The 17,304-nt window shown below is 37.4% G+C and overlaps 2 protein-coding genes across 7 annotated transcripts in view; one reads left to right on the top strand and one right to left on the bottom strand.

The window, feature by feature from the left end:
• The window catches only part of adcy7 (adenylate cyclase 7), a 70,729-nt gene extending 56,345 nt beyond the window's left edge, over positions 1-14,384 (top strand). For 2 of the 4 annotated variants that reach the window (XM_022667122.2, XM_022667120.2), the window contains 13 exons: positions 388-468; positions 1,134-1,203; positions 2,159-2,256; positions 2,387-2,471; positions 3,149-3,439; positions 3,913-4,091; positions 4,200-4,317; positions 4,706-4,909; positions 6,297-6,443; positions 6,594-6,701; positions 8,037-8,151; positions 11,296-11,420; positions 12,873-14,384. In XM_022667122.2, the coding sequence (XP_022522843.2) occupies positions 388-468; positions 1,134-1,203; positions 2,159-2,256; positions 2,387-2,471; positions 3,149-3,439; positions 3,913-4,091; positions 4,200-4,317; positions 4,706-4,909; positions 6,297-6,443; positions 6,594-6,701; positions 8,037-8,151; positions 11,296-11,420; positions 12,873-13,019 (1,768 nt within the window). In that variant the 3' untranslated portion in view covers positions 13,020-14,384. The remainder of the gene's footprint in view (positions 1-387; positions 469-1,133; positions 1,204-2,158; positions 2,257-2,386; positions 2,472-3,148; positions 3,440-3,912; positions 4,092-4,199; positions 4,318-4,705; positions 4,910-6,296; positions 6,444-6,593; positions 6,702-8,036; positions 8,152-11,295; positions 11,421-12,872) is intronic. The other 2 variants (XM_022667123.2, XM_022667121.2) reach the window with 1 other exon arrangement.
• Positions 14,385-14,846: 462 nt separating this feature from the next.
• Positions 14,847-17,304, bottom strand: part of brd7 (bromodomain containing 7) — a 50,468-nt gene continuing 48,010 nt past the window's right edge. For all 3 annotated transcript variants that reach the window (XM_049471397.1, XM_007244835.4, XM_022667124.2), the window contains 4 exons: positions 16,709-16,814; positions 16,315-16,458; positions 15,178-15,318; positions 14,847-15,010 (listed from right to left, as the gene is read on the bottom strand). In XM_049471397.1, the coding sequence (XP_049327354.1) occupies positions 14,949-15,010; positions 15,178-15,318; positions 16,315-16,458; positions 16,709-16,814 (453 nt within the window). In that variant the 3' untranslated portion in view covers positions 14,847-14,948. The remainder of the gene's footprint in view (positions 15,011-15,177; positions 15,319-16,314; positions 16,459-16,708; positions 16,815-17,304) is intronic.

The raw sequence follows: 17,304 nt of genomic DNA, 5'->3' as shown, positions 1-17,304 counted from the left end.
TAAGGAAATGGCTCTTTTCCTTCCTAAGCTGTATCGGCACACATAGCTGTCTCTCTCGGGGGTTTAAACTAACACTTGGCATCCTGCATGCCACTCCTACACACACACTCACTGTACTCCCTATTCACACTGGCAGTTTGGCCTGGAGAGTTTTAAAACCAGCATGATAAAGGCTGCAACCCTGTCCTGTCCTACTACTCACACCCTCTACGGAGCTCTTTCTCAAACACTGTCTCACTGTGTGTATATCTGTATCTCTCTCTTTCTTTTTGTGTGTCTGTGACTGTCACTGTTTTGTATTTCTGTGTGTGTCTCTCTCTGTCTCTCTTACTTTCTCTCTCTGAGTTTGGCTGGGTGTGAATCTAACTCCTCTAATGATTCCTGCAGGAATAAATCCCAGAAAAGCAAATTTGATGAAGAACTGCACAATGAGATGATCACCACCATAGATGAGCTAAGCTCCAGCAAGTGAGTTTTTTTTTTGTCTCTTTGTGTTCTTAGTGAAAAGAGTTTTTTTGTCATATGCATACAGCTCTAGAAAAAAAATTAAAAGACCACTTCAGTTCCTGAATCAGTTTCTCTGATTTTGATATTTATAGGTATATGTTTAAGTACAATGATGATTGTTGTTTTATTCTATAAACTATGAACAATATTTCTCCCACATTTCAAATAGAAATATTGTCATTTAGAGCATTTATTTGCAGAATATGAGAAATGGCTCAAGTAATAAAAAAGGTGCAAAGCTTTCAGACCTCAAATAATGCAGAAAACAAGTTCATATTCATAAAGTTGTAAGAGTTCAGAAATCAATATATGGTGAAATAACCCTGGATTTTTGCAGTTCGCAGTTTTCATGCATCTTGGCATGTTTTCCCTCACCAGTCTTACACACTGATTTTGGATAACTTTATGCCACTCCTGGTGCAAAAATTCAAGTGGTTGAGCTTGGTTTGATGGCTTGTGATCATCCATCTTCCTTTTATTTTTAAGTGGTGTCTGATTTTTTTCAGAGCTGTATAATCAAAAATAAAAAGATAAGCCATTCATAATCTTAAAATAATCTCTTCCAACACCTGACTAACCCCCCGCATGCTTTGGCATTCACATGTTTGTTTACTTCCTGTCTGTAGGCAGTGGGTAAAATCAGAGGAAATCTCAGGTCTCACTCTCTGGTTCACTAAGCGAGAGCTGGAAAAGCAGGTGAGGATCTCATTTAGAAACAGTGCAGTGCTCTCATTTACATATGTGAGCATGTGTGCTAAATAAAATAGTACCTATATGGCTTGAAATGTTGTACTTAGTATTTACAATTAACAGTTAGCCACCATGGTTGATGTCACATTACCAGAAATCTAGTGGTTGGTACCAATGCAACTGAAATTTTATGATTCTCACTACCAGTTTTGATATAATGAATAAAAAGAAACCAATTAAATAAGTGTGTTTAAACATTAAAAAATACCTTTTTTCTTAGTTTTTCTCTACTTGTTTTGACTACCAAAACAACCATGCTATAATTAGACATAGACAACATTGTGCTTTTTGCCAGATAGTTAGAGCATTCAGATGACCACAGTTAGTTTCTTCTACCTCTAGGTATAAGCAGGTCAGCTTAGTGTGGTGCTTCTTTGGTTGAAAAAAAAAAATCAAAGACGCTGCCACACATGCTAGATACTTGCTAGCTATTTTTGCTGGTTAAGAACCATTGCAGCATTAGCCTAAGCCAAGCTAATGCTTGCCTTTCTAAAAATGCATAAATAACAATGGGAATATTTGTAAGGTTATGAACATTAATGGAGAACTCACAGTCTCCTGTACCTGCAACAGATTAGTGAATAAACAGGTACTAATTTTTGGTATTGACTTAATTACCATTTATCATTCTAATAAATTCTTGCTGTTGTAAGAAAACGATTGAAAGCCGCTTTTATAAGTCTGTGAACCTATAACAAAAACGTATGTGACTTTAAATGACTGCTCACATTATATACAAATTATTAATAATAATTTTCTAAAGATTTTGAAAATGTAATGTATGTAATTGTATTGACAAAATGCACTTTGTAAAGGCAGAAATTCAGTGTTTTTTTTTGTTTGTCTATTTTTGAAACTCAAATTAAGCTCAATAGTTTTAATACTGTTATCTCTCTTTCAGTACAGAGCCATAGACATGCCCAGTTTTAAGTACTATATCGTATGTGCCAGCTTCATCTTCCTCTGCATCTTCATCATTCAGATGTTTGTCACCCTGAAGTAAGTGACACAAATATACAAATATGATCACTGAATTAAATTATGATGTTACGTGCCTGTGTTGATGTTAGCTACAGTTAGACTCCCAGATTTCCGGTTGATTGTAAATTATCTTCTGTATGTTTTTCAGGTCTTGGCAGCTGGGAGTGACGTTTACTGTGTTGGCGTGTGTGCTGCTGTTGACCCTGGCCATCTGTTTTGCGGGCCGTATTCAGGTTAGACCTCTGCCCCTGGCTCTTGCCATTTTTACACACACTTATTATGGTTTGCATGTCTGGTGGATTTGTAGGTTTGTCCTTGTTTTATTCTCTGTGTGGAGGAACTAATAAAATTCTGCCGGTTTCTGGTCTTTTTAGGTTCCTGATAGGATAAACATTTATTTTAGTACAATATTTATATAACTATATAAATAATGACAGTAATACATACATAAAACTCTGTTGTAAATGTATTCTGTTGTAAATGTATACATATAAAGATAGTGTACATATAAAGATAGTGTTAGTACAGGAATGTATGCGTTTGTGTATGTGTGTGTGCAATCCATACTGGACTAAAGATTTTGTAAATGCATGTTATGTGGAGAATGTCATGTTATGTGATCATACATTGGCCCCATTGGCTGAAGGGTGTCTGGAATGTCTTTGACCACTAAAACAGACTGACATTTGGCATAGTATGTCTGTAATTGTGTCACACACATGCATGGATCCAGTAAATCTATAGCCTGACCAGTGTCATTTTGTCATATAATTTAACTGGCCCTTACTAATCTCAGTGTCTGTTTCTCATTTAGCATTGGGGATAATTTTTTCCTAATCTTTTCTATGTATTTTATTTATAAATCTGTAGAAACTTTAACACACTTTTTTTTCTTCTTCTTTTTTTTCAGAAACTTTTCCCAGAGAAGTTGCAGTCCTGCCAGTGGTTAACAGCTGTGTCGGTTGCAGTGGTTAAGAGGCCTTTTGTGCGGCTCCCTCTAGCAACCATCACTACGATAGTTATCGTCATCATTGCCTTGTTCAACCTGGCAAATTACATGTTTTGCAATGGGCAGGAAAATGGTGCATCAGTTCAGACACATGATTCTGTTTTTGTCAAAAACTGCCAAAACAACTTGAGCGCTCCACTCTGCCTTTATCTAAATGGAAGCAGCATTATTGAAGACCTTTGCTACTTGCCTGTGAGTATATTGGACATTGATGAACACAGAATACACGTAGAAGCACATGCACCATAAACACTTTAAGCCACTGAGTTTCTTTTTCTTTATCTTCTTTTGACCCAGTCCCAGCTTTCATTTGTACCTCTACACCTTGTTTTCAAGTGTCGTCCTTCCTGCACGTTACAAAAAGAACTGAAGGGCTATAATACAGTGAAATTGCATTACACTGTAAACTGTAAACTAAGAAAATACATTTGGCGGTTTCTTCGCTTGCTTGGCCCATGATTTCTAATAACCTTTGAAAAATCTGTGGACCATGTAGCCTCTACATTTTACCCAACCCTTCTGCTCCAACAAGAATCAGGACACCCTACCTTTAGATGTGAACAAGCAAAAAGAGGGAAAAAATGATAAAAAAGAGAAACACATCTAATTAACTGTACCGGTTACTGTAATTTCCTTAATTGTATGTTTTCTTCTTTTTTTTCTAGAATTCAGTGTACAGCTGCATCCTGGCATTACTAGTGTGTGGGGTATTTTTGAGAGTAAGTTTTGAACTGAAGGCGGCCTTCCTCGTTATAGCCTGTGCAATTTATTACATCATCATCTGCTATTCCCAGAATGATCTGTTCGTCACCTACAGCTGTGTACTTAACGGAAACTACAGCAGGTATTCTCTCGCACAGTCTGCTTCCATGCCTTTACTTCATGTATTATGTATCTAGTACCAGTACTGATGAGTGATGAGTATTGAGATGTTTGTTTGTCTGTGTTATAGTTGTTGCGATCCAAAAGGGGGTTTGCTGATGACTGGAGGGCTGATGAAACACCCTCAGACCATGAGCTGCATCTATATCACGCTGTTTCTGTTCACCATGCTTCTTATATCACGCCAGGTGCACAAAACACACTGTTTAATTTGATTGCGCAACACATTGTGCAGTAGGGCTGTGAATATATATTTTTATGAATGATCAAGATAAGAACTGTCATGACTTAATTTGACTTCTAGGAGTGTTGCAGCATTAGGAGCCTTGCCAAGGGTTATTAGATTAGTTATTAGCTGCTTTTCTGTATGATGAAAAGTCTACTCCAGTTTTCGAGACATACTTTTTACAATAAAGCTAGGAAGTAATCTAGAATTTAGACATTTTTATTTAAAAAAAGTAATTGTTTTTACAATGTACAAATAATGCACATAATTATTAGTATTTTTTTTCTTAATCTCCGCAATAATAAATAATGTTCCGTCCATTGTAACTTGACCTTTCTTCTGCCTTTCAGGATGAATTCTGCTGCCGTCAGGACTTCCTACTGAAGAACAAGAACCGCACAGACAAAGATGAGATCGAGCTGTGTGAGAATCTCACGCGCCTTCTGCTGGAGAATGTTCTCCCAGCACACGTGGCCTCGCTCTTCGTTGGGGAGAACAAAAAGAATGAGGTGGGGCTGCTCTCGACTAACACTTTACTAAACCAGAAGTACAAGGTAGGAACCACCAGCAGGTGTGTTTTAAGATGATACCCCATCCAGTCATTCATTTCAGATGATCCAGCCTTTCATACCATGCCATAATCCAAAATGCATGTGTAAAGCATGTCCTTTACTGGTGGCCCCAAGTGTGAATTACACTTTCCCACTATAGTTAGAGCCCAGAAGTAGAGGAGTAGGAAATACCACATTTTGAATAATGCTGCTTTAACATGCAGAAGCAAGGTTATACAATGGCCTACAAATAGCTGGTTCAATTTTATGCTCCACTGCCTGTAATTGGGAGAATGGTGTATGTCACTGCCATTTTAGATAGAAATACTACGAATGTACTATGTAACTTTGGTGGAGCTGCACAAGCTGCCCTTATCACTCACTCTGTGATGCTCCTCAGCACATGCATCTGAGTGGCAGATGAATTAGAGTTGGGGATCCGACATTTTTCTCTTAAGTGCGTTTTCTACCTAGTGATGTAGCATTGGTGGCAGTTTTAAAAAAAGAGGCGCGGTCTGACTTGTGTTGCAGGAAGTATGTGCTTGTTCTTGCCTTCTTCATTTTAGGAACTATGTAAGTGATCAGGTGAGTCCTAGTGAGTGGGTAGGTTATCTTTAGTTGAATGGGGGGACATGAAAGTGACTGTCTGTCACAGTTTTTGGTGAGAATGTGTAATTGTGACAAACCTGCTAAAAAGTACTTTTAAAACATGCATTGTGGTGCAGTTTCTATTTAGAGTGAATACATCTTGTCATTTTAGAGAATATTAGCAGCACAAGAAAACCAGCAAATGCTGTCATAGCCTGGGACCTACCAGAGACCCTACTTTTAGTTTTTTTGTTTTTGGCAGGAATGGTAGCAGAGCCACATTAATGCCATGTGTAATATTTTGCCCTCTCCATACTTAAGGATTCTAATACTTACATTTTTTAAGATTGGTGCTTTTAGTAAAAAACAAACCAAACTAATAAAATCAATGAAATAAATATTAAGCATTATTAAGTTAATAAGTTAGTTATTGTGGGGCAGGAGCGAAAAATACCAAGTCTTAAATAAAAAAAAGTGCTTTAAGTAGTAGATATCTGATAAATCTCTTCACATATTTAAGTGCACCATAGGAATAATCATTTTAATAAAAACATATTGCCATATCACCCACCTCTATCATAGAAACACTTGCTCTGTGTCTCTGTTGCTTCCAAATTCAGCAACCATTGCCTACATTTGTTTCATATATACATCAGCCTCACTACCTCCTCTGTTCTGGTTGTTGTGTTTGTGTCCGTTTGATTTAATGGATTGAACTATCCAAGTTCTTTCCCCCTCAAGTGTCTTGCTTTTCTGCCAAGGCTAGTAACTACTTCTGTTTGTGTATATGTTTTTTCCCCAGGACCTGTACTACAAATCGTATGACTGTGTGTGTGTCATGTTCGCCTCAGTTCCGGACTTCAAGGAGTTCTACACAGAGTGTGACATCAACAAAGAGGGACTGGAGTGTCTGAGACTGCTCAATGAGATCATTGCTGACTTCGATGAGGTGAGCAGGCAGCTCAGGACTGAGTCATCCCTTTTTCCTCCTAGTGAAAATCAGCTCCCAAATGTGTCAAGAGTATTTTTTTTATTTCTTGTTTTTTTTTAATCCCTCTCAGTGCCTTACTTTTTTACTTAAATGTTTTTGTTAATGCAGCTGTTGTCCAAGCCCAAGTTCAGTGGAGTGGAGAAGATTAAGACTATTGGCAGCACTTACATGGCAGCTGCTGGTCTGAGTGGAAGCCTTGGACAGGAGAATAACCAGGTAAGCTACTAAAACACTATAGAATGGATATTCTGTTGTCTACATGGCTTTGCATGTGCACATATGGGTATGGTGCAATGATACTATAGTATATTGCTATTCTTTTTTTATTCATTTTTATTAGTGCTCCAATTTTTTCAGTAAAAATTCAATAAAAAATGATTAGTTTATCAAACCATCAGTCTGCCTTTTCCTCTGATTTTGCCCTTGTCACAGTGCTGTCATTATTCAAAGTTCTGTTTGCTCTGTAACTTATTTCTTCATATTGGGTCAGTTAAACATTTATTATTTATTACTAAATTTGGAAATAGAAAATTACAAAAAGTACAACTTTATTATTTTTGTATAGTAAAGATTGCACCTTCACAATCTGAATTGCAAGGAAAAAAAGAATTTGTTTTGTAATTTTTGCATTTTGTAATTTCTTCTTTTGCTGTGCCAAATGGATAAAAAAAAACAATAATTAAGTTTTACAATACATTTCTATTTTTTTTTTTAGGAAAAAATAGGTCAAATAGGAAATTTGAGTGACTGTTCTCTTATGATAAACATTTGATTTTTGCAGTCAAATGAGTTTTAACATACTTTTTTACTCATGTTGCCGCTGATACTGGCACTTACACACATATTGCTATCAGCAATAGAAAGAACCGATATGTGCTACTAGACACTTGATGGAAGCCTGCATTGTTTTTGCAGTATTTTTTTTTCAGCATCGTTTATTGGTAGCACAAGGAAAAAAGTGTAATAGATGCATCCCTATATGTCCATTAGTGAACTGTAAGCAAATGTAACTTGAACATGCAGCTGTAGCGCTAGACTAGATTGCTCTAACTGGGTCAGTTCTGAATTATGTAGATTCTTATTTGCATTTTTGATCTGCTTTTCTTTATTTGTTCATGCAAATGCTGTCTGTGAAGCCACCAAGTTCTAAAATTGAATTTGCAACACCCGCATACTTATAGTAGTGTGCAAATTATGCTGTGTTACATTTACTTCAAGTAAAAGAGGTTGGTTGTCATAGTTTGAAATGATGTCGCTCTCGAGTAGAGAGCGCTCTGGTTAAAATTCTGATACTTATACACCTTTAAAAAAAAAAAATTGCCCAAAAAATTAGCAGAAGACTTTTGAGTTTCCCACAAATAGTTTGACAGTCATTTACCAGTGTTTTATGGCAAATATTCAATTAAAAATATTTTCACCTTTGTATGTCTCAGGATAGCATTTTTATCAGTGTCCTAGGTTAGCATTCTTAGCATTGTGCTAGGTTTGCTTTGTTAGAAATACTGTTTCTTTATTAGCAGTGTTTTAAGTGTGCATTCTGTGTGCTGGCAGGACCGAGACAGGCAGCAGGCTCAGATTGGAATCATGGTGGAGTATGCCATCGCTCTGATGGGAAAACTGGACGGCATCAACAGGCACTCATTCAACAGTTTTAGATTACGCGTGGGTAAGTGTTGTGAACACACACACACACACACACACACACAAACGCATTCAAAATGAATATTATTTGGCCAGCAAGGGCTGAGAGGAAACAAATACACCACCGAACACTCATGTGTGCACACACACGCTCACTCTCATTGCCTGCATAAAGATGAATAATCAAACAATTCAGTCTGTCCGGCATCCTCCTCTGTTAATGTTTAATAGTTGTGTTTGTGTACTGCTTGTCTATTAGCTAAGCATGAGGAAGTTTGAGAGATCATGTTTACAAGGCAAGATTGTTAGATCAGGTTACATTCAGCTTAATGCATCTGGTCCTTTTTTTTCCATATGTGCACAGCATAGGGCTGTTAAATAAATAAACTGCTACATCAGTGTTCTCTTCTGTAAGCAATGAACTATTCCTGTATGAGTAGATTTGTCCATGCAGGCCAGTGAAAGACAAGCAATTTTATCATCATTAGCTGTCAGTACCCACACTCACTCCATAAAGCTGAGCTTAATTGCGGTCTCTCCATCGAATCTGAGAGTGTGGTTATATTAGGTCAATACTTAGGAAAGGGAGAAGTAATGGGGGAAAAAACAACCACACAACCGCAGACGTGGCACCAGAAGCGGATATCTCCTACACGTGGACGGACCACAGCAGAGTCTGCTTGAATCGAAATTAGGGCTGGGTGATATATAGAGATTTTTAAGAAAGGTATGCAGTGATGGCAAGAAGATGGATAAACACATGACTAGAGGTGTGAAAGAGGTTCTGCTTAGTTAAACAGTTGTTCAGTTATTTGAAGATTGCTCAGATTCACAGTGTCTGATGAGCAGCAGAATAAGGTATTCTGTACAGTGAACACTAATAGGCGGCCAGCATTCTAAGGCCAGACCCACATGTTTCCCTGAGCAACTGTTCAGAACTATTTAATTTCCACAGTGTTCATTTTACATGGCGTAAGGTTACTAGTCTTTACAGTGGGGGCTTTGCAGAGCAGAAAACTCACAGACCAACCTTGTGTGTATAAATATCACCAAAGATGCTTCTCAGCAGATTCAGGAGTGTGGCACACACAGAAGAAGTATGGAACAAGCTCATTCAGATGGAGTGCCTAAAAACACAGATATTGATATTGGAATTCGACTTTTCAGCAAAACATAGGCTAAAAAAAAAAAAAAAAAAAGCAGCAGCGTAAAGCGTAACCACTTAACTAAACACTAATCTTTAGAACTCTTAACCTGAACTAAACACTGTATTTTTGTGTTCTTTGTTTTTGGGAGAAAAAAACATTTATTTAAAGAATATGTAACACATTACTTGGATGGTCCATTTGATGATGCTCAACCTACATGTAACTAACATTCAACTGCATGTCTATTAAATGAAATTGAACTGAAATGTGAAAGTAAATTATTCTCTATTGAATGTAATCCTACAGCCAACTCTAACCCAAACTCTAATCTTAACATTTTAGCACTGGGTTTAGAGTTAGATTTAAAGTTTAGGTTAAGGTTAGGGTTAAGTGTAGGGTTAGATTTTAGGGTTGGCAGTTAATAGACATTCATTTTAATGTTAGTTGAATGTCAGTTGAGCATCAATGAGGCCATCAAATAGACCATACAAGTAAAGTGTTACCAAAGAATGTTGTTTATAGTTAATTTGTATAAATTTAATTGCTGTTCAGTTGTGACATCTAATGCTGATAGAACTACTAATATACAGGATATACAGACACTGAATGTTGAAAGTGCCTGTATAACATCTTGTAGCTTAGGACATGTAGCTTAGTCTTAGAAGTGTCTTTTTATTATTACCTTATTTTAAGAGGATCAGAGATCAGTTATCTTAACCATTCCCGGTCTCAAAAACTGCTTTTGCACTTGATCAAACATACTGAATTTGTGTTTTGAGTAAGTGCACCACGGTTCGGAAAAAGTCCAGAGTAAAAACGCTCTTAGAAGGCTAACAAGTGGCTCACACAATTTCAGCGATTTGTCCCAATATCTGTACCATATTGGCCAATTAATGTAATTGATACAACACAAACTTTTTTTTTTATATACAGCTGCTTTTATATTAATAGAAATGCTGACAGCATCTCAGGAATGTCTAGTTTATCCCCTCTATCCAGGATGACCTGTTTCACAGAGACACTGCGTCAAAGGATACACTGCATCAAACACACACATCTCTGGTAGCTATCAGGGGAAATACTGTAATAATAAAAAAGAAAAATCCATGGGCTTCTAAGCTTTTATTAAAAACATATGGTCCAGCACTGCTGCTCCAGCAACAGGCCTTGCCTTAAACTTTCTGTAGAGTGCCTTAATGCCATCTGTTAGTCATTCCTGTGTGTGTAATATATTAAGTCTGCATTTTGTGGACACAGATAAAGATTAACGCTGATGTTTTTACACCCATTATTCATTTCTCAGCACTTTGTAGTTTTATAATTGCTGTTGCCCTGTATCTGTTTCTCTGCATACTTTATTATCTTCCTTTTACCCTGTTCTTTAATGGTGAGGACCCCACAGGATAGACCACCACAGAGCAGGTGAAAGGAGAAACAGATACAGGACTACAGTCTGTATTTATAGAATTACAATGTGTTCCTTTATGCTTAGTAGAGCTGAAACCTAAAAAAGTCACAAATACATATACAGAAAAAAAAGATGCTGAAAGAAAAAAAGACGCAGAGCTTTCAGACTTCAAATAATGCTAAGAAAACAAGTTATATTCATAAAGTTTTAAGACTTTTGAAATCAATATTTGGTGAAATAACCCTGGTTTTTAATCACAGTTTTCATGCATATTGGCATGTTCTCCTCCACCAGTCTTACACACTGCTTTTGGATAAACTTATGCTACTCGTGGTGCAAAAATTCAAGCAGTTTGGCTTGGTTTGATGGCTTGTGATCTTGATTATATTTCAGAGGTTTTCAGTTTGGTAAAATCTGTATGCTGTATGTACATATAGGATCCATCTTGTATGGTCTAAGATGCCACTGCTTCCTTTTTATATCTTTGCATTTCCAGATCGACATTAAGTGTTTATCCCCATGGCGTGCAAACATGCCTCGTTTCTGTAACTTCCTGCGGACATAAATATTTTTGTTAAGTGTTTTAAAGGACATCAATTGTGTGTATTCACAGGGATAAACCATGGACCAGTAATAGCGGGAGTGATTGGAGCACGCAAGCCGCAGTATGACATCTGGGGGAACACAGTGAACGTCGCCAGCCGAATGGAGAGCACTGGGGAACTGGGCAAAATACAGGTAACCACCATGAACATCAAGATTGCAATCAGCAGTACACACAGGATTACTTTACACACAGCTGGGCGTCATCCTCACTGGAGTGTGTATGGAGTGTGCATCATAGCCTGGTGGTTGCTTTAAGATTATTACCTTGAATTTATCGAGTAGGCTCCACCTGATTCCAGGGTATATAATAACAGATTAAAGACACAGTCATATGTGATACTTAAAAGGTGACAATGTCCCCGGCCACTTTACAGAAAAGCACTACGCAAACACTAACAACTAACAAGGCATAGTTGTAATGATGGGTCAAATTAAACCAAGCTGCGTCAACAAACTCCTGCGTCACATCTGCTCAGACTAAAGGGAACATTTCCCATAATCCAGTGTTTCCCTCTGTAATATAAAATGAAGGCGTTTATAATTGGAGATTGAATCAAAGTAAAAAAGTATAGTGGTCCCACAGGAGCAGAAATGAGATTTAGTTTACACGTTCTAGCTGCCTTGGTGTCTGGGAAATGTGGTAAAGAAAAGAAGAGGAATTAAATAATCTCATTATTTCATACCACTTTGCTTAATTAAAAAGTGCAGACACTTGATCATTTTATATTGAGAATAGAACTGATTTGAAAATATGACCCCTGATTAATTTTCCATTACTTACCATTAGTTTGTATGCACAGCCTTATTATTACAATTGCCATATGACCCCTGATTAATTTTCCATTACTTACCATTAGTTTGTATGCACAGCCTTATTATTACAATTGCCATTAAAATAAGTTTTCTAAGTTTGGACATAGCAGATACAGATACAGCTCTGGAAAAAAATTAGAGACCACTTAAAAATGATGAGTTTCTTTGCCTCTTTACCAGAGAGGAAGATGGATGATCACAAGCCATACAACCAAGCTAAACCAGGAGTGGAATAAAGTTATACAAAAGCAGTGTGTAAGACTGGTGGAGGAGAACATGCCAAGATGCATGAAAACTGTGATTGAAAACCAGGGTTATTCCACCAAATATTGATTTCTGAACATATTTTGTCCATAGTTTTTTTTGAATAAAACAACAATTTTCATTTTACACAAACATAAACCTATAAACAGCAAAATCTGGGAAACTGATTCAGAAACTGAAGTGGTCTCTAAATTTTTTCCAGACCTGTACATTGAAACAGTTTTCCAGACAGGGATTGAGCCTAGTCTTAGACTAGCTTCTGAATTCTGAATGGAGATTTTCTGTTGAAAGGGAAGTATAGTCAATGACTAGGCTTACATCCTGTTTGGAAAACCAGCCCATAGTGTACTGAAGTTGTGTGTACTAGCACTTAAAAAGCAACAAACCTAAGGCCTGTAACAATATAGATTAATATAATAGAAGGGCTGGGAAGTTAGACTAATTAATTTGATTAATCCAATTGCTGTTTTAATGTGATTTTCAAAATGGAATGTATGTGTTTTGTAGGTGACCGAAGAGACGTCGACCGTCCTGAAGAAGCTGGGTTACTCGTGCGATTGCCGTGGCCTGATAAACGTGAAGGGGAAAGGGGAGCTCAAAACCTTCTTTGTGTGTACAGATTCCAACAAGCAGCAGGGGATGGCCCTCAACTGAAACTGCTGCTCTGGTATTGACTCTGCCACCACGAACAGTCCCACACACGGCTGTATTTAATTTGGATTTCTTTTAGGAAGCAGCGTCATTCTGCTGACTTACCAGGAATGTGAGGCTTTTTTTCATAAGTGTCTGCATTGACTTCTAAACTGTTGGACTATTTTTTGGCTGGAAATCTAAAGTCTTGATTCAACCAAAACCCAACCTAGTTTGACACGTTGAGACTGAACATTTCCACCTGTTTCGGTCAGTGTTCACTTCATGACTTTGAAATGCCATGCACTTGTTCTGATTCCTGTTCAATGGGATGCGAATAACTGAACTCAAAAAAAGAGGATGAGAGGTTTGAAGCATCTTAGATATTGTTGGGTTGGTAGCAGTCGTTCATGCTTTAAGGTTAGGCATGACATTACAAGCAGATGATCAGACACATGCACATATGAAGAATTATTATTATTTGCCCCTGGATTTACTAGCACATAAAATGAAGCCTTTAAAAAAATGGACCGATTTTGTGAAGATACATTTGCTGCTGAAGGACTGTTCAACAAAAGCGCCTTCAGTTTCTAGAATTCGTGTTCTCAGACCATGTGTTTTTTGGATGTGTAAATCTTTGCAGTGGACGCTGCCGAGAAGCTCCTTTCTGTTTTCTGTCGTCTACCATGTTGTGGCGGTGTTCTGCCTTCTGGGGAGGTGCTTCTCTAAGCCAAATGCGCTCACAGAAGCCTCTCACTTGTACTTGTTGGCCTGGTATTATAGCCTGTTTGGAGAGTGAACATTACAGACGGCTATGTTTTATAAGACAGCAGTAGGTCTGTAATTCATAGGCATTTAAACTGAATGCTAATATGACTATGGCAAACATGCTGCAGTACAATCAGTTTCTAATTGTGCAAATATATATATATCAGAGGAAAAAAAATGAATGTGAAATATGTGGCTTAAGGATTTTTTTTTATAACCTTTCTTGACCTTGAAGCTTTTAAGAGGTACTTCTGGAATCATGTTTGTATCTCTACTAAACTGCCATTATGCCCCCTCCACCACTTTGTTGCAGAGTGAGAATCACTTGTTAAAAAAAAGGAAGAGGGAACACCAAATCCTGGAGGCTGTAAAAAAAAAAGCAGCTGTCCTTATGATTTTTTTCTACAGACTGTGTCTACAGACAAAACGAACACAGCAACAAACATGGGACGTGTGTTATGTCTATGCTGTGTACTGTTACTGAACAAGCCTGAATGTCCTGTCTCTGCTGTTGAAATCGTGAGCTGCCTTTTCTGTTCCGTTTGCAGTATCTGCAAGGAACTTGTCCGAGTTGCTGTACAGTGTCCGTATGGAATAAAAAATAATTTTACACGTTTCAAAGAGGTCCCCTGCTGTCGAATTTGAAAGCATTGTTCAGTGTGCTTTAGAAGATGATTCCTTTTTTGAAGCTCCATGGTACAGAGCTGATACTTAAAGAAGTATTGTCTAGGATTGTTTTTGGAATTAGCAGCTAATGGTTCTGCTCTGGTCTAATCATTCATGGCTCAACATGATTTAAAGACGGAGGCAGTCATGACATACCTCAAAGTCTAGCTAAAGCTTTCAAAACACTGACTAGTTCTACCATATGGAATTTGGGAGTCTGTAATAGGGCTTCACAATATATTATTTATTTATCATGCTATGTTTATTATTGTCATGCTATGTTAGATCACTGACATCTGGAAAAAAAATCCTCTCTAATTTAATATATATATAGCCAAGAACAATATTGTGAAATCTAAATGTATGACTGACAGTGATTAGTGTAATGTAACAAAGTAGGTACTGAACATGACCAAGTATTGCAAAAAATTATTTATTAAGTGAAATGTATACAAAAAGAAAAAGTGGAACAAAAAGAGCACTATTGGTACAGAGTGGGGATTGTGTTGGATGGATCAACTAGACAGTGATGGCTGGGACGTCATCTGAGCCCAAACATACTACGTCCATGTCTGTTCCCACTGAGGACAAGAAAAATGTGACAAAAAAAATTGTTACTGGTAATCCATTTTTAGTTTACATATTTGCATAAATACAACAGGTCTTCAGTGTGAATGATTTTTGTTCTGAAATTGCAATGTGAACCAATTTGCTTTAAAAATCTTAATGAAATCTGTGCTGGGCCTACCTGTAGTCAGGTCTGAGAATGTCTCAACTGCTTCAGTAGGCAGTGAGATTCCCATGGCTTTCCTGATACCGTACACACTGCTCACATCACTGGGATTCACCTGACTGGTCAGTTGGGCCAAGTTCCCAGTCACCTTCTCCGCTACACACAAGAAACAAGGCGGTTATTATTACAATATTAGAGTACTGGGATCTGAGCAATCGAGCAAGTGGTCTGACTGTTTGCTTGCTGGTTGAAACTTGTAAAACAAATGTTGTCCTTAGTTTTAAAAAAGACAGCAGATTTTGAAGGCACATTTCTGCTTAACTTTAAATACAGAAATGGATGAAAAAAAAAAGTATTTATTTTGTATGGTCAATCCTATGCCCCATCACCAACATTGTAAGCTTGTTAAGATTATCGGCTTAAATCGCTGTATTTTGTAATGCTGGGGGTGAACGACGGGGGGACACTCGACAAATGTTCATACTCATTATAATGTTTCACTACTCTACCCAAAGTCCATTTCACACCAGAGATCTCCTTTAATCTTTTTTTATTTTTTTTATTATAGTAATTACATTAGGACTATGACTGCACGATATTGGGCGGGAAAAATTACATTCCAATATATTTTTACCTAAATATACCAAAGGCCAATCAGATAATTTGTTACAATAATAATGCAATCTGTGTATCAATGATTAGAGTAAAACAAATGCTATTTGGTTTAAATAATCCTGTGATCTTGTCAAGTGACTACTGCACGTGTGTCCATTGTGATGCTGAAATGACATTTTGCAGCCCTAATCGGGACCCAATCCAATTTCATAATGTCTGTTATTGACTGGCAAATTTGTCTTTAAACTACCCTTAAATTAAGATATTGCTCAACATCTATGTCAATATGAAGGACCCATAGAAGTATGGGGGCTGTGACGGTTACATTACACATAAAGGGAACATAAATGAGCTTTAAGTCAGTTTCTATTGTAAAATGTATTAAAAGTGTAACATGAAACTGGCAGTCTAATAGAACAGAAGAAGGAGAAAGAGAATAAAAAAATAATTGCTTTTGTAAAGAGCTAATCAATGCAAACCTCCTTTGAGTAAGGGTATAAGGCAGACCGCACTGTTGACCACATAATGTGAATGTACCTAGCTGTATCTCTTTAGCAGTCGGGGTGAGCAGGCAGATGATGTTGGGAGGCTGTTTTGCGCTCAGTCTCTCTCGCTGAGCTTCCTGCAGATCCCTCAGAAGGAGAGTGGTCTCATCCAGCTTCTTCTGGAACTGTTCCGCTTCTGAGGCCCAGGGAGCATGGAGACAAAAAGAAGAAGGGGAAAAAAAGTAACACATGCAGGTGAGTGAGTATAGAAACCCAAACACTCATATTTGTTTACACTTAATCAGCTCCAACAGAGAACACATGCTGTGATGATCATACATGACCGCTCAAAACGCTGAATTCTCTGTAACTCTAGTCTGGAATTTAGAGCAGGTTGGGGGGTGGGGGGGACAGTAATGTGTGTTTTAACAAGTGTGCGCCCTCACCCTCTGACTCGAATGTCTCTTGCAGGAGGTCAAGACCCAGACCCAAACTCATGACTGAACTGAGAGCAGTCATGCTGTTTCCACTGCTGGACTCTGACCCAACCACCTACAGGGAAGAAAAGAAACATTTGTTGACTTATACATTTTATTTAGCAGTTGCAGAACTTTTAATAACCTCTAAAGAAAAGTGGGATGTCATTGTGCCTGTTTCTGAGCCTGCGAGACTGATTCATATAAATTACTTCTGTTTTATGCCCCATACAAGATTTGTTAAAGCAGCAGTCCTTATGATTTTTTTTATTGTATATTGAAAGCACTAGTATTCCTGAGTGGGAAAGGGGACAAAATATTGTAATAAACGCAATCAGTATCCTCCTGAGCAACTGAGGCGCTGCTAAACTTGCTATTCTATTTACTTAAATGCAACCAATTTAATGTCTATACAAAATTATAAATATTATTAAAAGCACACACAATATATTTCTTATATTGGCCATCTGTTCTATAAATATGCTTAAATATTAAATAACTATTTCATTTGTAACTTCATACTGTAAAGCTTAGTCATGTAAGAAAATCGTATTGTGATTTTAAAA

This window comes from Astyanax mexicanus, chromosome 23 (genome assembly GCF_023375975.1).
Source record: "Astyanax mexicanus isolate ESR-SI-001 chromosome 23, AstMex3_surface, whole genome shotgun sequence".
Lineage (NCBI taxonomy): Eukaryota > Metazoa > Chordata > Actinopteri > Characiformes > Acestrorhamphidae > Astyanax > Astyanax mexicanus.
The sequence above is the reverse complement of the archived record's forward strand: the minus strand, read 5'-3'. Positions and strand labels throughout refer to the sequence as shown.